The sequence below is a fragment of the Melanerpes formicivorus genome, unplaced genomic scaffold (assembly GCF_026170545.1).
Source record: "Melanerpes formicivorus ecotype bairdi unplaced genomic scaffold, bMelFor1.0.p_v2 SCAF_56, whole genome shotgun sequence".
Lineage (NCBI taxonomy): Eukaryota > Metazoa > Chordata > Aves > Piciformes > Picidae > Melanerpes > Melanerpes formicivorus.
This window is the reverse complement of record NW_027142408.1, coordinates 3,140,697-3,166,513: the sequence shown is the minus strand read 5'-3', so window position 1 is coordinate 3,166,513 and position 25,817 is coordinate 3,140,697. Positions and strand designations below refer to the sequence as shown.

Sequence of the window (25,817 nt, the reverse complement as noted above, 5' to 3'; positions counted from 1 at the left end):
CAGTGCTCTTCAGACTGTTGTGTATGTCACTTCTTTGGCTGGAAGTGATTTTCTGTGTTTCCTGGCATTTCTGTCCCTTTTCTAAGTCATTACTTTGCCTGTTGATAACCCACAAAGTGTGGTAACAGCAACAGTGAGACAGCTGAAGGGTTTCTCTTGTTCTCATCCTTTAGTGATCCTAGCAAAGCAAGAGAGCTGAAGCAGAAAACAGGATTGCTTTTGTGTGAGAGAGAGGGAAGACACATGAACCCACTTCTGTGAGGGCTGGTCTTCCTCAAGTGTACCATTAAGTTCAGTGAAACTACTCCTGTTCCTGGTAGCAAACACACACACTCAGCTCATTCCCAACATTCTAAATAATCCCAGAGTCACAGAATGGCTGGGAGGGACCTCAAATGATTATCCAGCCCAATCCCCTCCCTGCCAGAGCAGGAGCACCTATACCAGATCACACAGCAAGGCATCCAGGCAGGTTTTGAATGTTTCCAGAGAGGGAGACTCCACAACCCCCCTGGGCAGCCTGTTCTGTCACCCTCACAACGAAAGGGTTTTTCCTCATGTTTCTATGGAACTTCCTGTGCCTCAAGTGCCACCCATTGCCCTGTGTCCTGTCAGTGTCACTCAAAAATAAAATCAGAAAGTCTTTCCAACAGGTAAATAACAAAAAGTCTGCCTAAACCTTTTTTTCCCTCCCTCTAGGTTACACATAACCATAGAGACCAATGCCATTTGCATCCTCTGGATGCAATCCTCAGTTTTCAGCCAACTAATGCAGCTCATGGTATGTGGAGATCGCAAGCTGAAGCAACTTTTCAGTTACCTACAAACTCCACCAAGGAACCAACTGAAATGCCTGCTCTGCAGACATGCCCAGGAGCAGCAGGGAGCTTGGTATTGCTTGTGAAACAAGGAGGACATATCTAAGTGAGGAAGAGTGAGGTGACAGGGAAGTACAGCTGGCAGCAGGGCAAAGAGGCTCTGTGGCCTGTTCAGGCAAAAGTACATTTTGGTGAACTACAGGGAATGCTTCTGACCAGACCTTCAGATTCAATAGTGGCTCCTAGCTTAGCTTTGAATGCTTTCAGGGTGCTCTGATTTTCACAAGGTAGTTATTCCAGCCTGGAAGGTTTCAAAAATATTAGCTAGTCTTGCATACTCTTGAAATGAGGGAAAACATTCAAAGAAAGATTAAAAAGCTGATGTCAAAATGATTCAAGGCTGACACTTCATCAGGTCATAACATTCAGATGAATTCTTATTGGGGAAAAAAAAAAGAGAGAGAAAGAAAAAAGTACTTGTTGGTGATCACATTCAGAAATCAATGAGTAAATCAGTTCAGTGATTAAAATGCATCTGCAAAGTTACTTTTCTGATGTTCATGTATCATAGCATTTGTTTTTAATGCTGTATTAAAGCAAAAGCAGAACATCACCTTGCCAGAATGTGCAATTTACAGGGTTTAGAGCATCTGCTATAGAGAGTTTCTCTAAAGATCAGGTTCATTTTGTAAGGTGCTACCATCTTTCCACTCATTATATTAGGTAAAGATTGCAGTGCCTTCATGCTGCAGGTCTCACATGAAATACTGCATTAATTTTACTCAAGATATCCACCTGATTAAATATTCAGTGATCTTGGTAACTAATAATTAATTTAGTTAATCACAAGGAAGTGATTTCTCCTTCACAGCACAAATTTGCTCTTGACAGGTCACACTGAGGCAAACAGGACCGAGAAGAGTACTTATTACTGGGGTAATTATTTTCAATGAAGTCTCAATGTGATTTCACAGACACCTAGAAATAATGATGTTTGTTTTGCTGGCACCAAGTTCTACCTAGACAATGGCACGACATAAACACCAGAGTACTACAGTTACTAAAGTGGATGAAATCACAGAATCATAGAATCAATAAAGTTGGAAGAGACCTCAGAGATCATCAAGTCCAAGCTGCCACCCAAGACCTCATGACTATGGAATGGGTTGTCCAGGGAGGTGGTTGGGGCACTGTCCCTGGAGGTGTTTAAGCCCAGGCTGGATGAGGCTCTGGCCAGGCTGACCTAGTGTGGGGTGTCCCTGCCCATGGCAGGGGGGTTGGAACTAGATGATCCTTGTGGTCCATTCCAACCCTGACTGATACTATGATACTATGACTACTAAACCATGGCACCAATTGCCATGTCTGATCCCCTCTTGAACACCTCCAGCTCTCTTAAATCTTCTGTCAGGGAGGTGGAGAGAGAAACTTCCAAGAGCATCACGCTCTGGCTGGACCTCAGTAAGGGCACAGTCATGGTGAGAGGATAGGAAGACAACTTTGCCCTGTTCCCCACACCCCTGGACTTCTGCTCAGGGGTTTCTCAGGGTAGGAGAGAAAACAAAAATATTGCAGTCTAGTACTTATGCTGCATAGGAAGAGACTCAAAGAATCACCAAGGTTGGAAGAGACCTCAAAGATCATCAAGTCCAATCTGAATGGAACTTTTGGAGGAGAGTTTTAATCCATGTTAAGATAGCAAAACATAGTTTAGCATTTCAAATGGTAGTGAAAAGGCCAGGCCAGTAAAAACAATAATTCCATGTCATTCTCACATGGACTTGCAAGCACAGGAAGGACTCACAGGCCAAGCAGTATTAGAGGAAATCCTATCACACTGCTCAAGCAGCCATCAAAATGCAACAACAAAAAACTGTACTGATGTTTAAGAACTATCTTGGAGGAATTCTTGACTTGTAAGCTACTGAAATCGAATAAAACTCTAGCAGAAACACTCAGTTCAGCAGTGCACTTCTTAAACTGGATTTTCACTGAATTTAGAAGCACTTGCAATGTCTTCAAACCCCTCACCATCCACTGCCAAGGCTTTTGGTAACTGCTAAATAGAAGAATGTGTTTTACATAAGCTGAAAAAAAAACAAAGTAAAAGGAATAAAAGTAACCTAGAGCTGTCCAAGAGCACAGTTAGAAAATCACAATATGGGCCCAGAAGGACAGAAAAATGTCACACATTCTTGCTGCTGTGCTGCTGAAGAAAGGAATAAAGACTTCATAAGTTTTAGACTTCGATGCTGGCTCTCCATTGACTTCTGCTGGCCTTGGGTGACTTTTGTCTTCTATTCATCTCAGCCTCCCTCCTGTTTGTCTCACTTCTCCATACCCACTGCAAAGGTCAAATATGAATGAAAAAAATGTTTACAACTGGGTATGAGTGCCTGGAATGCACAGGAATGTGGCATCTCATTCCAGGGAGGTTAACCTGGAAAAGCCTGCTTATGGCCCCAGTGGTGTCCAAGTTCCCCCAAATCAGCTTGTTCTTGTCCTAACTTTCCCTCTAATTGCAGTTGTGTGCATGCTGAGAAGCTACTGACTCTTGCCAGCACGGGTATGGCAGGGACCTATCCTACACATCAGCACTCAGAAAATGCAGGCCCTGCACATTCTGCCCCAGGAACAAATCCAGTAAGCTTTACAAACTGCAGCTGCAGGACTGCTCAAGAAATGTAGTTTTGGCCACCGCTCCTTTTTGTTCCATCTCTAGAGGGGGGGAAACTGAAATCTGGTTCTCATATTGCAACCCAAAGGATGTATCTGCAATGGAGGGTGGTCTGGGTCCAAAGCCTCTCACCTGCTGGAGAAGACCGAAACATTTCCTACTTCCTTGGAGAGTACTTGGCACACACTGTGCCACACACCTGACGTGCACTGTTGTGCAAATTGAAGTTTTTGCTAGCACCAAAAATAAAAGAAATGGGGAAAAAAAAAGAGGAAGACCAAATAGGCAAATAAAGCATTGGGAAGAGAGCCACTGGTCAAGGTAATCTATTTACAACCAGAGGGTTCAGTTTCCTGATCCAATGGGTGCTTGTGTGCCTTCTGTGAATCACCACTGGTACACTTGTCTCACCTCAAATTGCTCCATGGTTAGCATAATTCCTCCTCTAAGCATTATCTCTTAGAGGCACGTTCAAGTTTTGAGTGATAGCATCATCATACTTATTCCACAGAAGACAAAGCTAATCTAAATGGTCTGGAGATTCCTAGGAGACATATCCCAGTTCTTTATCAGGGACATCAGCTTAGACAGTCACAGAACCACACACAGAATTTTTAGGGTTGGAAGGAACCTCAAGGATCATCCAGTTCCAGCTCCCCTGCCATGGGCAGAGACCTTTTCCACTAGATCAGGTTGCTCACAGCCACATCCAGCCTGGCCTTAAAAACCTCCAGGGATGAGGCTTCCACCACCTCCCTGGGCAACCTCTGCCAGTCTCCCACCACCCTCATGGGGAAGAACTTCTTAATGTCTAATTTAAATCCCCCCTCCTCCAGCTTGGATCCATTTCCCCCAGTCCTATCACTCCCTGTCATCCTAAAAAGTCCCTCCCCAGCTTTCTTGTACTTCCCTTAAGATACTGGAAGGCTGCTCTAAGGTCTCCTCAGAGCCTTCTCCTCTGCAGCCTGAGTAGCCCAAACTCTCTCAGTCAGTGTCCATAGGAGAGGAGCTCCAGTCCTCTGCTCATCCTCGTGGCCCTTCTCTGGACACCTTCCAGCACCTCCAGATCTTTCTTATAATAGAGGCTCCAGAACTGGACACAGTGCTCCAGGTGGGGTCTCACCAGAGTGGAGCAGAGGGGGAAAATCACCTCCCTCGACCTGCTGGCTACACTTCTCTTGATGAAGCTATGCTTCACTCTTGTCATGTGTCACTGCTATTGAAGTTAACCTTTTCAACTCCTTGAGCTATTGTTTTACTCTCATGCAGTACCCTTGATGGGCTTGGTCAGCAGAGTTACCAAATCAGCTTTTTTCTAGGCAGTTAAGACTGTACATAAAATCATAGAATCCTTTAGGTTAAAAAAAGACCTCGAAGATCATCAGGTTCACTGCCAAGCACCACAGCTACACACCATGCATACATTGTTACCTGCAAAACCCCAAACAGCTGCTCCTGCCTGAATACAGCAACAAAACTACAGACCAAAACAAAAATACTTTGTGGAGTGTATTTTGAGCCTCCATTTCTTAATGCTGTGCCAAATACCAAGCAGCAACATACAATTAATTGGAGAAGACAGAAAGAATGGACCTCTAAAGGCATTAATTGTAAACTTAATTCACAGTCCTAAGAGTAGTTATGATGACCTACTTTCAAAAAACCAAACTTCTAGCACAGACTTAGTTACAAACTATGTATGCAAGCAGCCCACTGCAATCCAATGATGCTTGACAAAACACTTGCAAAACGTTTCTGATATAAGGACAGACACTTCTTGACTGACTCCCATATGTGCACACAGGTTAGAAAGGCTTAGCTGCTATAAATAAAATCACAGCTCTGTATAGAAGCAGTATTGTCATCTCATGATAGCAGCATGCTTTTCCAAGCCCAGTATGGAAGGAGATACTTAGCTTATCAATTGGATGCCATAATGTCATCAGAAAATACCTGAAAATCCTTTCTAACTTGACCAGTTTCTGTGTTGTACCAGCACCCTGGCACCTGAGCATCCCCTGCTCCTCAGTTCCAGAAAACTGTACTTACAGGATGTCTACAGCACATTGGTGTTTTGGTCCCACCCCTGTACCAATGTTTGTAGCAATGCAGGATTCCTTCTGCAGGCTCTTGCCATCTGAAAACAGGAATCTGCTGAGATAAACCAGGGACATTTTAAAAGTCATTAAATAGATTAACTACAAGTTTTAAATGTCTGGAGTTTGTGTAGGATGCATGCCCAACACTTTCCTTCTTATGTGCCAAGGGACGATAAAGACATGCAAGACACTTCTTTGTGATGTGACCTCACCCAACAGGCCATCACTTGGTATCACTGGGGACATACCACCATACACAACCTTCATCCAGGGGCTGCCCTGTGGCCACAAGCTTGCTCACCACATGGCTACCTATGTGAACAATGCACGTGCCTGTCCTGTTGGGTGCAGCCATGTGTGGCCACAAGCCCCCTGAAGATCACTGCCAAGCAGGGCAGCAGAAGCTGGTGTGCAGCAGCAGGTGCACAAAACCACCCGACCAACACACAGTGGGGGCCTCTTCAGAAGGCAGCAGCGGAAGATGGCCTGGCTGATCCTGTTGTTGGGGCCACACACAGGCCAGCCCTGAGCACAGACTTCTTCCAGGGAGCAGTCAAGAGAGGAGGGCTGCTGGCCAGAGAACCTCTAACAGCACTGCAATATTAGAACACCTATTCACAGCTATTTGGCCAAAAGACTTTGAGTCCCTTTGAAAGAGTTAGGTTTCACATTTGCTCCTGACTTGAGCATCCGATCAGTTGTTGGGCAGCTGATTGGAGATAACAGAGACAGATGAGAAGCCCCAAACAACTACGACAGAGTGGTATTTAAATCACATCTAGGCAAGCCACACAATACAGATTCTGTCTAGTGCTGAGACAGACCTGAACAGCATACAAAGAGCTGACATCCTTCATTTAACATCTCTTAGAGTCAGAGAGAGCAGATTAGATCAGAACTAGTAATGTAATGCATTGCATCTGACTTACTATCCAAGTACATCAGTACCATTACATGTAAGTGTCATGGTTTAAGAAGTTTCAAACTGTAACAGTAAGGGTACTATCCCAGGAGTAAAGTTTAGATTTCCAGGTGAGCAAGTGACTAAGTTTCTTGCTTGACAAACCAGACGCTTCCCAGACCTGTATAAAGATGACTGAATCTTTTGCCTTGCATTTATTTGATGTCCAAGAGAACAGAAATATCTGAGGCTGTCATTTCCAAAAGCCATGAGTGAGTTGGCAGAACATTCGATTGCTAGAAAGACTTGCCTACTGACAGAGTCCTCAGTGTCTGCATGATATTCAGAGTGTTCACTGAGTACATTCTTTTCCCACCTCTTCATTCTCTCTTGTCTCATATCACATTCAGCAAGACGCACACTCAAGCTCCCTGCTCTCTTCACATGCTTCTCCTTCTGTACTGTTACCCCTCTTACTAACCCTTTCTTTCCACTCTTTTTTAACTTCTACTCTTTCCAGGTAATTTGGAATCATAGAATGGTCCAGGCCAGAAGGGACCTCCAAAGCTCATCCAGTTCAACCCCCTGCAGTCAGCAGGGACATCTCCAACTAGATCAAGTTGCCCAGAGCCTCGTCGAGCCTCACCTTGAGTATCTTCAGGGAAGAGGCCTCAACCACCTCCCTGGGCAACCTGTTCCAGTGTTCCACCACCCTCATAGTGAAGAACTTCTTCCTGATACCCAGTCTAGATCTGCCCTTCTCTACTTTGAAGCCACTGCCCCTGGTTCTGTCACTGCAGGCCCTTTCCTACAAAAGTTTACTCACAAAATTTACCAAACCATCACTTTCCTCCATTGACTTGTACATCAAAACCCTGATCACTTCGGTGTCACAACACAGTCTGTCACCTTTTCAGAGTACTGAACAATCTCTTATCAGGGTTTGAAAAGTAATCATCCCAATGGAGACCTTCAGACGAGACCACACCCAGCTGGACACTATAAAATTAGGTTGAAACACGTAAAATTATCTTGAACCACATGACAGCATTACATCAGTTTTGCTGAACATGAAATACATCTTATGTATATACCCTGAATCATGTGTGTGCAGAACTGGATACATTGCTGGAGCACATGTCTCTATATATGTCATTTAAATACAAGTAATCTTTCCCCATGTAAAAAACATTGGTCCTGGTCAGCTTAATTATCTGACAGTGAGAGCTTTTCAGAGTGCATTATATGGATTTTCCCTGAAATAGGAGGAATTCAACAAACAAAAAAAGCATTAGATTTTTTAATTATTTAGGTATCAGAGCAGAAGTCAACCTCTCAATCTTCTCCTGGGTCAAATATTTCAGTTTCAAAATTGAATATAAATAAACAGGGGTGAAGAAAATTTGTACTGATGGTGAGTACGGATGCAGGCTGGAAAGAAATTAATTAATAGTCAGTTAGGCAATTGTACTAAAGTAGTAAAATATAAAATACCATTTTGTTCAGAAGGATGGTTTCATTTCACAGTAAGTTTTAAGTACTGAAAGACCAAACCTAATGAAACAAGCAAGCACAAAACCAAAGGAAGTTTGCAACATTTCAGCAACCGTTCACAAACTCGCAGCAAGGATCTCCCCCACACAGACGTAGAGCAGCTCATGTCGGCCCCTGAGAAGCAAGACATTAGTGCATTAAGTAGGTTCCAGCAAGTAGAAAAATAAAAGCCTGAGTCCAACCTGAAAAGGATCTTTGCTAAACAGAAAGAAAGAAAGAAAGAAAGAGGGTAGTTTAGCCTAGAAAGAAAAAGATCAATAAATATCTGTTTGGCCATTTTCTTCATCCCATAAAATCTGGTTGTTTAGGCAACTTCAACAGGATGTCCAGATGGTTGAATTGCAACACATGGACATTTTGTGTGATTGAAATGATCATTTGAGGGGGAAAACCAAATCCAGTTCCTACCAGTTTGGCTGAGCTGGGACGTGCTCCGGCTCTTTCGCGAGAGCCCCACGATGGCGACCATCTTTGCGCCGATGCTGGAGCGCCTCTTCTTGCTGCCGCCACCAACGGTGCCCACTGCCGTGTCCGACTGGCTGCCATCGTTCTTCTCCAGTGTGTACATGTCCCCGCCGATGCTGGTGCTCTTAGTCATGTTCTTTCCTGAGGTGCCCATCTGTCTGCTTTGCATTTTGGATGTAAAGACACTGTCAGCCAGTGGATGGATAAACAGTGCAGACAAAGAAAAGTAAAAAGGGGAAGACAGAAAAGGATAGGTTTCAGATGGAAGATTTTGGGAGACTAGAGGGTAAAAAGCAGCTAATTCACACAGGTAGGGTTTGGGGGTTTGGGAGGTGAAAGGGAGCAATTTTGACTCTAGGTTCCTTGGCACTATGGCAATGTCTATGTTAGATGCTAACATTGCATGCTGTATTTTCTTTCAGACAGCTTTAGGGGTTGTTTGACAGAAAGGAGATGCCACAGAAACTACTTTTTAGCCTCTGTCTTTTCAGTATTCTAAAAACTCAGTTCTGACTTGACACAAGAGTTTAAAAGCAGAACTACTCAGTTTCTAAAACTGTTTTGATTTTTGGAGCAAACCCCCCTCTGGTATAAGTCATCGCTCCGTCTCTGTTACTTCACGTAGGAGCTTATTCACACGGCACAGACTGGTAGAGGAAGTAACATTTTCACTGCTTGCAGAAGAGCCTATTTCATTGATCCAGCTTTCAAGAATGATATGCAGAAAATCAGCGTGCTCCTGTCACAGTTGCTAATAGGGAATAACAATTATGGCATTGCTTTACAAGTGGCATTAAAATTTGGGAAAGGTCTCACGTTGCAGCGGCAGAAACAGAAGCATTCTACTTTCTCATGGAGCTTCCACTGAGAAGAATGTTCCCATACCCTGAGGGCAATGTACCTTTGAGGTGCTTCATGTGTCATTTCCCAAGATGTGTAATTCTATTTAAGTGCAGTGGATTACAATAATTACCCTCATTAAAGAAATCTATGTGCATAAAAAGGTTGGCAATGCAAACAAAGTTGCTGCAAATTCATTAGGCTGATAACTACGAAAGCATTATGCATAACAAAAATTGGCTCTTTGGCTGCCTTCTAAAGGCTTCTGTATCACAAAATGAAGCTTTGCTGTGTACACCTGCCAGCAGTGAGGTAGGGTTCATTTAACCACTTTCTTCTGACCATCTGAGAAAAGCAGGAAAGACAATTGAAGTAAGGAAAAGGGGATTTAGATTCAGATTTGTGTGGATGTACCACGTTGCTACCAATGGCTAATATTGAAACTTAATTCACAAAGCTATTTTTTTTCCCCAACAGAGTTCTGAAAGCATTTGCTTTAATTAAAGATTTGCTGACTTATATTTCCCCCCACCCCCCTTTAAAAGTAGTAGAGAAGACATCTTTGTTGTGTTCCCAACTATCAGAGAGCTCCTGGAGAGAGCCATCACAGCTTTGTCTTTTCCCAGTTCCTCTCTCACCAAGAAAATAAATACCAAGAAAGTTCTGAGTGGCTTATAGTACCTCACAGTAAATCTGTTATGGTCATGAGCAAAGTCCTTTATCAGCACACTGAGCTCTTTGTGGCCACTTGTACCCCAACAAACTAACTATTCTTGGCAGATGCCTGATGTCCTCACAAGTAAAGCTGTCTTTCTACCCGTGCTGTCTTCCAGTGGTGCCAAGAGTGGATTATTCCCAGAACTATAGGGTGCTGTGTGTCAGATTTAGCTCCTTTCTGGGGCAGCAGAAATCAAAGATGGAGAGAGTAGATTAGAGTAAATCCCACCACCTTTTCTCTTAACAGGAAACAGAAATTGCTTATGCATGGAGTTTTCTTTACATGTACCTATACACAAACCTACTCTCACACACATCCATTCAGTTAAACACGTGCAGCAGTATTCTAAAACTGGCATTAGGTAAAAGTAGTTTATGAGATTATATCAGTCAAGGAAAGATATTCAACTTAAAAACTTAAGATATGCATCCTAAAATCAGCTTCTGCAAAGTGGGGGAAATAACCCCCAAATTCAAGCATTAACTATGCTAATCCCACTCATGTATTCATAATGGTATCATAATCACCCTTAGCAGAAACAAAACAAGAACAAATCCTCACACAACCACAGCTGTATGGCAGCCCACAGCCCACAGTAACAGCAGAGTCATAGGGACAGTGAGGCCACTCTCTTTGGCTTTGGGGACCAACTAGACAACAAGAGCAGGGTGATGGGCAAAGATCAAGCAGGAACTTTCCTTCCTGCATTACTTCTACATGCAGGAAGCTATCACAGGACCCCAAGAACTGCAAACAGCTTTTAAAATGTTTAATAATCTTTAGAACTCATTGATGATATTGTCAGCTGCTGTTATACTTCCCAGGAAGCAGATGCAGACACACTGAATCCTCGTTGTTTCATGTGTGCCAAATGGAAAACCTTGCCCTGTCACCACAGTGAAAAACCTGCAGTCTTTGGCTGCAGCTTTCCCATCAGTTGCAGAGTCGGAAAGCATCTCACCAGTTGGTCAGATTCTTGCTTACAGAAACTTTTCGTAGCAACTGGCTGATTAGTCTGGCAGGTGCCAAACTGCCTCACAAAGCTTTGCTTTGGGCCAAAAAACCAAACCAAAACACAAAGTAAAAAAGCAAAGAGAGCCCAGTCAAAACCACTGCCACCTGGGAGTCCTTATGCTTGCTGTATCACACATCGTGAGATTTACAAGATGTGGCAAACCAAGCAGAATGAGGATGGAGGAGCTAAAGACAACGACTCCCTTGAAAGCTGTTACTGCTATAAAAAGCAATTATGAAGTCCCATAGGTTAAAGAACCTCATTAAGATTTCTGCAGTCATCCTATGCTGTTGCACAGCATAGCAGTGCCCATTCTTCCTGTACATTAAGCAGTCCAGCAGGCAGCAATGAGGAAGGCTAAACTAGGAAAATACTTTGACTTAGCCTTTCTCCACAGGCAAGAAATACACAGGGATCACAGGCCCAGACCCAAAACTTAGGACACCAGAGTCATTCAAAAAACCACAGATCATATCTTTTCAGAGATCCTCTGCCACCATCTCATTTTTCTCTCAACCTATCAAAATGATACTGAGATCCTTGTGAGGCTAAAATGTCTCTCTGCCTGTATATAATTTGTTAAACAAGATTACAGTCCATCTGCCAGTTCAAAGCAAGTCCCAGTGCCAGGACCCCCAGATCCCTGTAGCCTAAGTGAGTGACATGCTGAATTGAGTGGTCATTTCCCATAACCCCTAACTGTTAATCTTCTCCCATCTTTTCCTCTCCCTGCTCTTCCTTACATCATCTTCCTCACTAGCACACTGACAAGGCAGATATTTTGTGTTGATAGATGTAGAAAAGCTTCCTCTTCCCTTTTCAGTAACCTGTTAAGTTGATATCACAGGCTCACAGGATATTAGGGGCTGGAAGGGACATCTGGAGATCATCGAGACCGAGCCCCCTGCACAGGTCACACAGGAACACATCCAGATGGCTTTTGAAGGTCTCCAGAGAAGGAGACTCCACAACCTCTCTGGGCAACCTGTTCCAGTGCTCTGTGACCCTCACAATGAAGAAGTTCCTCCTCATGTTGAGGTGGAACCTCCTGTGCTGGAGTTTCTGCCCATTGCCCCTTGTCCTGTCACAGGGTGCAACTGTGCAGAGCCTGTCCCCTCCCTCTTGACCCTCAGTCCTCAGATATTTATAAACGTTTATTAAATCCCCTTTCAGCCTTCTCCTCTCCAGGCTAAAAAGCTCCAGGGCTCTCAGCCTCTCCTCACCAGGCAGTGCTCCAGTCCCTTCATCATCCTTGTACCCTCCACTGGACTCTCTCAAGCAGATTCCTGTCTCTCTTGACTGGAGAGCCCAGAGCTGGCTGCAATATTCCAGGTGTGGCCTCACCAGGGCAGAGTAGAGGAGGAGTAAAGTACTGCCAAAATTCTGTAAAACTGACTTCAGCATCGGGCCCTAGCCCTGAACCACAGCAGCCTGTGGCAGCAACCAGAACAGGGAACGACAGAGAAGCCACTCAGCCACTACCACATTTCACAGAGGATCACTTTCTGTACAAAGAAGAAATACAACTGGTGTCCATCTAAGCCTGAAAGACTGGAAATATGATGACAATCTTGATTAATGTTTTTATCAGTCACCAACAAAACCTTTTGGATCACAGGCATTTTCCCAATCAGAATTACTGTTAACAGTTTTTAAATGTGAAGAAGGAGACAGTAATGCTACCTTTTGTAGTGTATATTGTTAGTGGGATTGTTGTAGTTTTTGGTTGGTTTGGGTTTTGTGGGGGATTTTTTGGTATTTTTGCAGTCACCTTTAGAGGAGAACTGGCAACGAAAACATATAACCTTGTGGCTCTGTGTGAAACGTGTGTTAATCAGATTTACACTCAAGTTGGTTGGCAGATCGTGCAGGTTGCTTTTTCTCCCACTGCAAATTCATTATTACTACTTCCCTGTCATTCAGCTTAGTGATCTGGCAGTGATCCCTCACAGTAACACAGCATCGGCGACAGCAAAATCCATGCTGCCAAGTGTGGAGTACAGCTGTGTGCTGTGATCTCCTAGGACAATTACTTTAACAACTTTTGAACTGTTGTAATAGGAATTTTCTAATGCATGCCTCTTGTGAGACTGGAAGACCAACTCAAGCATTGGTTTAGAGTTTTTTGCAAGCAGGAGAAGAATTTTAAGGCTATTTTTAATAGATCTCTCCTTAACTCAGCTGGAGAGGCTTTCATTTCATTGATTTGCTGAAGAAATTTAACAAAGCCAGCCTTTATGGGGACACCTGTGATGTAGGAAATAGCATTTCCAAGGGAACAATGCTTCCAGCCAGTGCACATACTCATCTGCCAGCTCACATTAAAGAGAGAGACTGCAGGTTCAAAACGATAATGGCTTAGTCTCCCGAGATTTGCTGGCTTAAAAATTATCCTATTAACTCATTTGTGATATATAAATCTCCAATAGCTACTGGCCTGACTTAATTGTGAGGTGTACTTTATTGAATTTATAACAAGAAAGCTGATGAAAACAATAAAGCAGAGGCTGGGATGTATCTTACTGTCTGTAACTTGTGTGCATATCCCCAAATAAAAGTAAGAAGCTTTTGAAATGCAGCATCTGTTCCAAATGTCTCTTTCATTACCAACCAGAAACACCTCACCTGTTCTGGGGCATAGGTTGACTTGAACTGGATCTTCCCTACTCTCTCATATATCAGGCTCTGCACAATGCTTTCATTTCATGAATTCATAGATCTGTAGCTTCTTCCACCTCACACCTGTCCTTTCCTTTAGCAGGAATCAATGTGAAAACTGTTGGGGGTCAAGTCATGGAATTACTTCCCAAACGCTTCCACACCAAAGAGTGAAGGAGAAAAAACACTGTAACAGAGAACTGTTCCCAAACACTGGCAGTGGAATTCTTCACCAGTGATTCAGAGAAGCTTGGTAAAAATCCTCACCCTCTCTGAGAGCATAACTGCTCACCACATTTTTTTTGGTAAATTTATAGCAACTTTTTAATTTAGACAGAGTGAACCAAACCAGCCACTTACTAGATGTGAATGCAAAGGAGGAGAAATATTAGCTGAGGTCCCAAAGTCTTGCCTTGGTCAGCTGGAATATTCATTGGTAAATACAAGCAGTCCCTGTGAGCTCTGAAGGCTTGGCAGTAAGATAAGGGCATGCCAAACAAAGTAGAAGTTTTGTCTGGAGTAATAGCCAAAAGTCTTTAAGTTTAGAAAACATCTTCTTTAACCCAGCCTGGCAAAGAAGCAGTTGGCCTTGTAAAAGCAGGTTACCAACAAGCACAGCAAATGACAACTGACAGGGAGCCAGCGGATTTAATTGAAGAGTGCCCCTTACAGAAATGCACCTTGCATGGACTTAACCTGAAAGTTAGATGGTATGTGCTTATCCAGACATCCTGCTAAACTGCAGTCTCCCAACAGAGATGGAAGAGAGGGCTCATTCTGTTTTCTGTATGAACACTGCTGACTAAGTCACAAGCTCTACCACAAGCTTGCTTAGTGCTGCTCAGATTTGTTCCTAGGAGGGATGAAAAGAGCCCTGTGAAATGAAAAGCAAGCAGTGAATAGATAAAACAGGCTTTAAATCCACTATATGTCCAAGAGCTACGACCACAAGAGAAAGACTGTAAAATCAAGTTAGAAAAAGTGAGGAAAAAATTCAGATTTGAAGGCAGAAATGTTCAGAAATAGAGAAAAGTAAGAGACATCATGTGCTGCCTCAGGGTAAGAGGAGCCATGATTTATCATCTGCACTTGCCAGTCAGGAAACACACTGTCAGCTAGAAAGCTTTGGAAGAGAGACATGCAGGAGCTGGATGGGATGTGCTATGGAGACTACATTCAAGGGGAAAAATCACATAATGTACAGGGAAGAGCCAGATGTCCTGAAAGGGCTTTATGTAAATAAAGTACTGGAGTCTGTATGGATTCCTCTATAGCTGCAACGATACTTCACCCGTGACAGACTGGATTGCTCTCTTTAGCACTGCACAACGTGGGTATGCTCATGCCTGTGGTACATGTGTATGTATCTGGCAGCAGACATCTGAAGAATACAGCAATTCTGATGTTTCCCTCCCTCCTCCTACATTCAGGTTGCTTGAGGACTCCAAAAAATCAGGGTCAACATAAGCACTAACAACTCACAATCCCAATGCATGTCTCTGAATTGATCTTCTGAGACTGAGAGCTAAACAGACACGAGCAAGAGATCTGAAGCCATAATTACCTCAACCCCAGACATTATCTGGGACATCACGATCTTGCCTGTCTGACTTCTGTCACTTTGACAAAATGACTTTGAGTCACTTTGGCCCTCTGGGGGAAATCAGAAAATCATACAGAAAACTTCATCACAAAAAGAAAATGTGGTGAGGAACTGTGGATTACACATTCCTGAACATGATTCTGCACATTTGGGAGAGGGACAGGGCCATGAGCAGAACTCCCTGCACAAGGGAATGTGCACTTTGCACATCATACCTGTTTGGAGCAAGGGCTCCTCTTGTTTGCCTTGGGCCTCCCTAGGAAATGTGCTCATGTTATGGCTATGACCCAGGAAGTGCTGGGCTCCCAGAAATAGTTGTTGGGAGTTATATAGGTTTATTTTCTACTGCTAGGGGCCACCTGATAACACCTCTCCCAGTGTGTCTGGGTAGCATCTTATGGACTCTGTAGACTAAGATCCATATGACCCTCCTGCAGTTACAGTGAGAGGACTGAACCAAAGAGTTCAGATGCTTGGCCAAATAACGTTAAAATCAGATGGATGGGCAATAGCTTCATCGGCATTAAGCGTGCAGTAGTAAGACCAGCACTGGGCCCATGACCCTTCATTAAAGGGGTCTGGCAATGTGTTTCAAAGGCACTGGCACAGAACCAGTAAATGGTTTAGAAACACTTTCATGAAGTACCAAGAAGGAATCTCTGTTTGTTTCTTAGGAGGCTAAGATAAGCTTACTAATTGTTTTTCGTGCAGCCCTTCTAGAGAAATCAGGAAAGGAACTGTGCTCATTTTACAGAAACTTTTCACTCTTCTGCTAAAAGAATTGTCAAGGAAAAATAGTGGAAGCAGAGACCACTGGGACAGCTCCACAAATTGGTAATATCAAAGAAAGAAAAGCCTGATGAGCTTCAGTGTCTGATTCCTTCTCTTGACAAGTTTCGACCCCACTCTTAGTTGTTGCTATTGCTGCTCCTGTCCAGAGACCTGGCACTCTCAACCCTCGACAAATAAAGACTGAAAAAATAAAGATTAAAGAAAAATGTCTGTCTGCTACAGAACTGATGATTCCATCTCCTTTTATACATCTTCAGGAAATTAGTGTTTTTAACACACTTAAAAGGGCAAAACCTGGTTTCAACATTTACATTTGCCTCAAATCCTCATTTTACTCTTTCCCTTCATCCCTGCTTTTCTGCTACAGAGCTCTCTGTCTGCACCTCTTGGGTTTTGTTGGTGGTGGTTTGGGGTTTGTTGTTTGGGGTTTTTTGGTTTTGCTTTTTCAAACTACTGATGCACTGCTTTTCAATAACCTTTAGCATCAGGAGTACATCAGTGCTTTCTGGATCACAGAGCAGAGCTGACTCAACAAAGATTAAAGTGCAGGCTGCATTTCATAGAAAGGGAAACAGCCTCAATGGTATTGTGCTGCTGTCAAAGAAAAAAAAATCTCCAAGTTGCCTGTTGGGAACCATAGATCAAAGCTGCAGACCATTCCAAATGAGGGATTTTCATTGTTCACTCATTAATAATGTCTACTTCCAAATTCATTGCTTTATTATTGCCCAGTGGATCAAAATAAATTTACTAGCTGCAGCAGAGTCTGTAAGTCCCTTGTACTTATCCAAAGTAACAGAAAAACCATGTGTCTCCAAGGGCTTAGTACCTGGTGACAAATAACTTAGAAGCAGGTGACTTTGCTGGATTTCCTAGGTGATTTGTGGTGTTCTCTCCGTACTGATGGTACAGTGAATATATGGATTTTCACTGTTCTGAACCTCTGATATTTTGTACCCTTTTCCATAATATTTTTTTCCAGGAGCCCTAGGTAGTTTTCTACTGCATGTCACCTGCAAAAGTGTGGAGAACCAAAAGGCCAGATCCAGTAGCTGCATGATTTGCCTTGCTGTGGAATGCTAAGGTTAAAAAGCTTACATCAAAAAGTAGTGTCTGAATCTACGCTTCAGACTGGGCAAGATTTTGCCATGCACTGCTGACAGACTCTACACAGCCCAATAATACTCAGGAGATCTTACTGGAATAAAAAGTTTACTTTAGGTCCTTCCATTTCAGAGTCACAGCCTGGCAATACATAACCATCTCTCTGCTTATCTTGTGGGAAGTATGAAGAAGAGTTATTTTAGGGAAACACAATATAATGTTGCTGCTTTTTGTTCCAGGACACAGTCCATCATCCCTGCCCCAGCTGCCTGAATAGGGAAACATTTTGCAGCTGGAAGTTGCTGGTGAACATGGTGCTGCAACCTGCTGTTCTCATCCAGGCGCGGCAAGGTCACTGTCATGATGTTAAAAAACCTTTGTCACTCAAAAACCTTGGGCTGAGAGCTGCAGGAAGCTTCATGGAGACATGTTCCCTGAAAAAATGACATGACTATTGACAGAGAGGAGCCCCTGCTCTCTCTCCCTCCATGGCACTCCCTTCTCTCACTCTCTTTACTTAGAGCTACCGGGAGTAGGTTTTGTGTTACTGTGGTTTTGCTGCTGGACCAATCATGGATTGCAGAGAGACTCAGGATGTATATTTCCCTTGCAAACATATGGCCTGTTTGGCTAGAAAGGTCAGGCACAATTAACTTCTTCCATCCAGCAGTGCAGTTGGGTCATTATAATCATTATAACAACTCTGAAACAGCTTTAAGAAACCAACCAGCACATGCAGGTAGAAAATGGATTCACAGTGCTTGTTATCTTTTGCACAGCTTCTGATAGCAATTTTTACCAGAAGACAGATTGTCAATAAAATGTTACTAGCTTCCAGCCCTGGGAAGGAGCTTGCAGAGATTGAATTGTGCCAAGCTTTTTCAGCCAGCTTTGCAAAACGCTGCCTTTAACTGATAATAGCTGCAATCACCATGCAAGGCTCAGGAAAAAAACCCCAGAGAAATAGTAAGACTGCAATATAATGAAAAACTAAAGAACAAATACTCATCAGGAATGAGGTTTAAAAGCTACAAATTAAATCCTTTAAAGATTTCTTTTGAATGAATGACAGAAAAGAAAAAAAAAATAGAGAGAAAATTAATTTGAAATTAATCTTTATGCTAACAAGGGAAAGGGTGCAGGAGGCATGAAGGACCCTCAGGAAGAGAGAAAGTTGTGTGTCTGGAGAAATCCATTATTTAAAACTACATCCTGCTGTCTCTTGGGCCTTCTGCAAAATTACATCCCAGCTGACTTTTGTCTGCCACAAATTGTCCTCCCTCAGTTCTGTCAGCTTCCTACTTAATCTCTTGAGCTATTTCTTGTACTGTCCTTTAGCATTCCCTTTTCTTCACGTGGGACTTCACTGATTCCTTCAGGTGCACAGCAGAACACACAACCCATTCTCCTGTGCACTCCTTGCATTCCCAGCTTTATAAATTTCTCTCCCCAGGCCTATGGCATGGATGCAGGGATCTTACTGAGTGATTTGCCTTCTGGTTTCCTTTCCCCTCATGCCTCTCTCCTTATTCTTACCTGTAGCCACCTGGTCATCACTGGCTCCTTCTCCAGATCACAGAAAGATGCTTTAGCTTATCCCTTTAGCATTATTATTGTTAGCTTTAGGATCTATTATACATTATTAGCATATTATTAGCTTTAGCATTCCTGTGCAGACTATCCTAAGTGATCCTGCTTTTGGCAGGGGGGGTTGACTCGATGATCCCTTGAGGTCTCTTCCAACCTCTAATGTCCTGCGATACGGTGGAAGTAATGCAGAACCTCTAGTCTTGACCTCATCCCTCCTGCAGCCACAGCACATTTCCTCTCTCCTTTTCATCTCTGAATTAATTGAACACATTGTTTTAAGTAAATCTCTTGAGTTCTTGTTTTCAAATTGCATTTCAAACCTTTTCCCAACATCTGTCTCCTCATGCATCAGCTGAATCTATGCCTGCCACAGTCTTTAATGATTTAAGATTTCAGAAGCGGCCAGTTTTCTTCTTTGCTTTGCTACAATTAACCATACTCTAATAAGTTACTTCTCTTAGTGCCCATATCAATCCCCTCTCAATTTTTCACTCTCTCCCTAACCCTTAATCCAACATGTGCTCTAGTATATACTCATTTTCTGCCCACTCAGCTAACTGATGGTCCCACATGGCTCTAGCACTCTTTCCTCCATTGCTATCCCTCAAATATCATCTCTTCATCATCAGTACATCAAAGCATTATCCACTCTGCCATAAAAAGTCCTTCTCCTCTGTCTCTTCCTGCCTCTTTCTTTGGCACCTCTTTGTGAGTCACTGATCTCAGCTCTCTATCATTAAACTCAGTACATCCCTCCAAGACCTCTCTTCTGCTTCTTCTCCCAGCCAAGGGGATCATGTGTGTCATTCAGACCTGTTATCTGAGCAGGTATTTTAATTCAGGCTTCATGTTAGCCTGAGTTAGTCACTTTATTGTGACTTGTGCATGCTTTCTGTTTCAGCTGTGTCCCCTCTGTCCACACAGAGCTAATTGCTTTGTTCGCTCTCTCACCATTTCATATGCTGGTGACTGCAGTGGTCTGGACCAGTGGTCTCCAGCCCGGGCAATCTACCTGCTCTAACTCCTTCCAGGACACTCTAGGGAAGATAAGTTTCAGGGCTATGTGTAATTTTGCTCCATATATCAGAAAAAAAGTATATCTTCTGTTTTATCCAATTGTACCTAATTCACCTTTATTTCCTAGTATTTAGGCAGTTGTTCCTTATGACATTCATCTTCTCATATCCAAGACTGAATGATCAGCTGCTGCTGCTCATCAGCCTTGCCCCATCATCCACTTGAGATATATTTTTAGCAAACACCTCATGTCTTTTACCTCATTGCCTGTAATGCTTGAAAAGAGCTCTCCAGAAACATTCACAAAGCTGTCCTATTCCCTTTATTCAATATCCCCTTCGAGCTTTCTCTTGTCAAGATGTCCCAAACCCAGCACTGTAATTATCTCCTGTCATGTGGAACATTTCTTAATTCTCATGTGCTCCCCTCTCTGGACTCCCATATCCTTCTCATCATTTAGACTCTGCTTGGAACAGGGGTTGTGTTTTAATTCTGTATTTCAACAGCATGCAGCACAGTGAAATCCTGCTCTGTGATTGCAGTTACTGTGTATTCATATGACAAAACAATTGTGACTATCAGAATTAATGCTTAGTGATTGATATTTAGAGAAACGTTAAGGGGGTGTAAGATTTAGAGCAGTCTTAAACAGATTCCCTGCAATCCACATTATGAATACTCCCACATTAGGGTCTAGAGAGGGAGTTCTCTGTCCCTGGCATCAAGGAGCTGGAGCAAGAAATAATGTCAGGGAACTGTAGCTAAGGAATCCTTAAAATTTACTACAGAGAAGATTGATCCATCCATGTGCATTGCCAAGAAAGAACACAATTAGGTTTTCTCTGGAGGTCAATTATATGCCGAGGTTTAGTTTTACAAGGTTTAATGAAGGCAAAATCAGATGCAGCTGCCAAAAAGGAGTTATTGATCTACTGTGCTCCAGTGCTCCAAAAGCTAATGCAGTTTGTTGTGCTGAGGGACTCTTTAAAATAGGCAAGGGATGAATCCAAGATGGATCTCTGCCATCATGGTAATTTAAGTTGCATTCAACCCACCTATGATCTCAGCAGATTGAAGCCCTGAGTGTGATTATTACCATTACTCATAAAGGATATAAGCATGGTGGCATCAAGAGGTCTGATGTTACTCTTTGATCATAGAGTGACTGAGAGCAGCCTTCAGTATCCCAGATTGCCTAGAGCAAAGTTGCTCTAATATCTTACAAATCACCAGGCATAAGCATCTTATAAATTGCCAGATAAGCAAGCAGGAGGCACAGGATGTACAACAAAGCTTAGCATCAATCCTGCCTGCGGTTTTGTCCACGGCACACACAAGTCACAGTACTTCAGGATGCTAATATGAGTGTTTATGAATGTACACATACACCTGCACCACTCTGTGCTTCTCAGTTTGCTCTGTAGCTTAGAAGAACATTCAGATAATGCTATAAAGATGAGCACTTACTGTACCATGGGACAAGGAAGGTGGCTACAGAGAAACTTTCCTTTTTTTCTTTCTTACCACTTTCAGGTTGGACTAGATGATCTGTGAGGCCTCTTCCAACCTTACTGATACTGTGATACTAAATCTGCTTGTGTGCTCAAAGTGGACAAATAACACTACAGCCTGATTTCCATGTTGGGAGCCAAAATCTGTCTCAAATAAAAGTCACTGCACAATAGGCATTTAATATCTCCTTTCTCTATCAAGCAGGGACTCCTGACTTGTGCTGCTTCTTCCTGGAGACAGAGAGCAGCTAACCAGCTCAGGATCAAGAAGTAATTTCTGACACAGGACTTTATCTTCTGTGAGGGGCAGCATTTTGGCTGACAAGTAATCTGAGTGAGAGCTGGAAATGGGGACCAGAGTCATGATTTTTGAGAGGGAGGATTTTTAAATCCATTGAACTGGGAACTTAGTGGGAGCCAGGAGAGAAAAAGAGGTCTTCAAAACGTCCTTTCCCACATTACCATTTATCAGTCACTTTTTGTATCAGCTTTGCTTTGTGTTTGTGTGTCCAGGCATGTACGTATGTAAGCTTGTAGCAAAGGAAAGAGGTAGGATCATCAGAGTGCTCTGTGCTTACCCTGGTATGCATGAGCACCCTTTCACAGGCTAACTTATCTACAACTAGTGCAGAATTAGCAGGTTAAAAGAAAGTTGTTTGTTTTTTTCAGAGATTTTTCTGCCACTCCTGTGGGGGTGAGAAGGGGTTCAAGAATATTCAGCGAATTCCAAACTTGTGTTTTGCTAATGAAGAAAGAAGCAGTATTCAGTTTGCCTTAATGCACATCCAAAATGCCACTTGTTTACATTTAAAGTCATGGTCCAAAGGAACTGGGGCAAAATGTGTACATCTAGGATATTGTCTGATTAAAAAGACAGCCAAGTGTGCTGAAATGTTTGTGAACAGAGCAGAGCAGTAGAGGTGCACGACTCTCCACAACACAGCTACCTACAACAGTTATTCACATGGAACAAAAAAAGAGAGGGGGAAGACTCTGCTTATGGGCATCAATTGTTGATCAATAGTCACATTTATCAGGATAGGAGGATTACTAAGTTCTTTTCTCTAGTTCTGCCACAAATGAAAGTGTAGATATTGATGAGACACCACTCAGCAGAAGGTTTTTCCCTGAGGAACTTCACCATTTCTGTTGTTTCTTAGAGACAAACCCAAACTCTAGTCTAAACCAATTAAACAAAACCAATATGCTGCAGTTGCACGCATAATAATGAGGCAGGTTAGTGTGCTGCATCATTTGGTATGCAGAACAAGCTCACAGAAGCTGAGAGGGAAATCTGCTTGAATATGAAAGCATCATGACTGAAAGCAAATAAAGCTGCAGGGAACACAGACACTAAGCTAAGCAAAGGAAACCTAAAGGGAAGACAAGCAGGGGCCTGGTACAGGACAAAGAAGAACAGGTCTGTAGAAACAGAAATATATTTTACCTGTCATCCTCTTTCCCTTCCTCAGCTTGGTCTTCTTGAGCTTTTTCATCATGCCCTGATCCTTTATTTTCCTCCTTATCACAGTTCTCTGTCACCTCTTGCCCTTCCCCTTTTTCATTAATTTCTTGCTCCTCTGCTTTTTCCTCCTCCTCCTCCTTTTCTTCCTCTTCAGGAAATACTCCATTTTGTTCATCCCCTTCCAGCCCTCCCTCTTTTTTCCCCTCTATATCCCTTGTCCTTTTGAGGTTAGTAACAATTGAAAAAGGCATGCAAAAAGAAAACAGAAAAGAATAAAATAAAGTTAAGGTCATGGAGAAAAGCATGAAAGGAAAGGACATGCAAAAGGAACGAAACAAAGCCTGAAAGAAGCAAGCAGTCCTAAGGTAAGCTATGCTGCCTAAGATTCCAGCCTACACTACAGAACCTTGGGGTGTTTTCTTAGGCCAGCCTCTCTTCAAGTAGAAGTTGCATGGCAATAAGTCACATTTAGAGATGTCTACATGGCTGCATGACAGTAACAATGTGATCCTAGCAATGCTCATTGAACCATCCTTTCAAATGCACCATGTCTCTCAAGAAAGCAACTTCCTGAGAATTAATCTAGGCTGACATTGAATTGTGCTGAGATGCAGGTGGGTTACACCTGAGAACAATGATCTTCCATTTCTTCTAGTGATTTTTGGTCTCTTCTACAATCAAAGCTCCTTGGAGTGTGCACAGGGCACAGACCAAGGAGATGCAGTTTTGCTTGCTATGTCCAGCTTTTCGAAGGGTAGGTCAATGGTTGCACCCTACTGTTGAATTGCACTGGTGTAAGTATGACATCAATTGAATTGCTCTGTGTAAGTATCAATTAAGACTTCTACAGAAGTTCAGCAGCTGTAGTTTGAAAGAAATGAAGATGTCTCTGAGGTGTTTGACACCAGAGCCCACGTTAAACTCTCCTTCCAGCCACAGCGAGTGTCTCACCAAAGGCTTTTACGCAGTGCGAATCTATGCACGCCTAATGCTCACTGACAGCAGGTGTTTGCTATTTTACTGCCAGTGTAACTCAAGATGACAGAACTTGGCTACAAAACAAACACCATGGAAGGCTTCAATAAATATCAGATGAAGAAGCATCAGATGAAAAAACATCTAAACCAGTATCTTGCTAACACCCTGCAGATCTCAACCTAGGCAAAACTCTAATCTCAAAGACAAATACCGACAAAAACACAGTACTTAAAGCACACATCCACGGCTAGCACTACAGCTCCTGGTGCTCACCTTATTTTCTTGTTTCCTCTTGGTCTCTCTGACTGGACAGACATGTAGCTTGTGCTGCTGAAGCGCGAAGCACTGCTCGTCCGTGACACGGCGGAGACGTCGCTGACGTCGCTGTCTGAGGACTTATTGGAAACATTGTCTGAGCCTCGCTGAGCATCCCGTCCTGACCGATACTGTAAGGGGAAAGGGACAAACATAAAGATGTTGTCAGGGACATATGACCACAAATCAGCCAGGGGAATGCTCCCTGATGCTATCCAAACTGCCTTTTGCAGAACCACAGAATTATTGAGGCTGGAATAGAGCTCTGAGATCATCAGGTCCAGTCTATAGCCTAACACTGACCAGACCATGGCACTAAGTGCCATATACAATCTTGCCTTAAACACCTCCACCACCTCCCTGGGCAGTCCACTCCAGTGTCTAATTCCCCTTTCTTTGAGGAAGTGCTTCCTAACACCCAACCTAAATCTCCCCTGGCACAGCTTCAGGCCATGCCCTCTCATCTTGCCACAAGAGCCTGACCCCCACCTTACTACAACTTCCCTTCAGATAGCTGTAGAGTGTGATAAGGTCCCCCCTGAGTCTCCTTCTCTCCAGGTTAAACACCCCAAGCTCCCTCAGCCTCTCTTCATCAGCCTTTCCCTCCAGTCCCTTCCCCAGACTTGTTGCTCTCTTCTGGACCTGCTCCAGCACCTCAAGATCTTTCTTGCGGTTAGAAGCCCAGAACTGCAGACAGTACTCAAGTGCTGAGCACAGGGCAGAACTAGATCCCCAGTCCTGCTGGCCAAACTTTGTCACCAGACTGCCTGAAGTTTTATAATGAAGCTTTTAACCAACAGAATACAAGTTATGCCTTGGCTTCTCTTAACTGTACTCTGCTTTCCTATCTCATTCAAGCTGGTAGCTCAATAGCTTCATCCACAGAACTACTTGTGCAAAATTTCCAGCTCTTCCAAAGGCTTCACAAACTTCAGCAGAGATCTAAACCATCACAGAACCTTCTTAGCCCAACTCTTTCACCAGTGCACAAAGCAAAGCAGGGAGAGCCAGTGACTTGCCTGTGATGACTGAGCTCATGAAAGATTGAACAGGAGACAGAATGTGCTTCATGCTGTCTATAACATCTGTGAGTCTCCTGGGGCCTAGCCTATTTACAGGAACTTCCAACTGACACATGTCAGCAAGCTCATTTTTTTCAGATCAAACAGATGAGATTATCAAGGCAAAAGATAAGGCCATGCTCTACCTGTGCAAACTCCACACCTTGCTGAACAGCTAGGCTGGGAGTCTGAAAGGATGGGAAAGGACTAGAGATAATCTGTACTGCCAATGTACAATGCCTCAAAACCTGAACACCTACAATAGTGATTGAGACTATTAACAGTATATTGCAAGCACAGAACTGGCACCTGACTGGTGATCAGCACCACTGGACAAAGAGCAGCGTAGTGCAAAGGTATTCAAGTTAGATCTCAACAGCGTGCTATGGCTGTTTGTTCTTGTTAGCTCTAAATTAATGCTAAGTTTGTGCCACTCTACAGTACACTATATGTAGATACCTTAAATACAGGAAGATATTCTTTTCCCCCCTCTCCTCTTCTCTTCAGGTGCAGACATTTCTGTGTCTGCAGCAATCCAGTGGGTTGCTATTGGCAATCATTTCAGAAAAAGCAGTACTGCAAGCTCAACTGTCAGTCAGCACCAGTGACTCTCTGGCTGACGTGGTGAAAAGAGTA

At 43.2% G+C, this 25,817-nt stretch overlaps 1 protein-coding gene across 49 annotated transcripts in view; it reads right to left on the bottom strand.

Annotated features, from left to right (window-relative positions):
- The window catches only part of RIMS2 (regulating synaptic membrane exocytosis 2), a 378,604-nt gene that overhangs the window by 38,306 nt on the left and 314,481 nt on the right, over window positions 1-25,817 (bottom strand). For 32 of the 49 annotated variants that reach the window (XM_068161226.1, XM_068161227.1, XM_068161209.1 and 29 more), the window contains 3 exons: window positions 24,079-24,251; window positions 22,810-23,046; window positions 8,458-8,675 (listed from right to left, as the gene is read on the bottom strand). The exons of 9 other annotated variants lie outside the window; for them this stretch is intronic. In XM_068161226.1, coding sequence (XP_068017327.1) covers window positions 8,458-8,675; window positions 22,810-23,046; window positions 24,079-24,251 — 628 coding nt within the window. Of the gene's footprint in view, window positions 1-8,457; window positions 8,700-22,809; window positions 23,047-24,078; window positions 24,252-25,817 lie in introns of all 49 variants that reach the window. 8 more of the 49 variants (XM_068161231.1, XM_068161243.1, XM_068161249.1 and 5 more) reach the window with 4 other exon arrangements.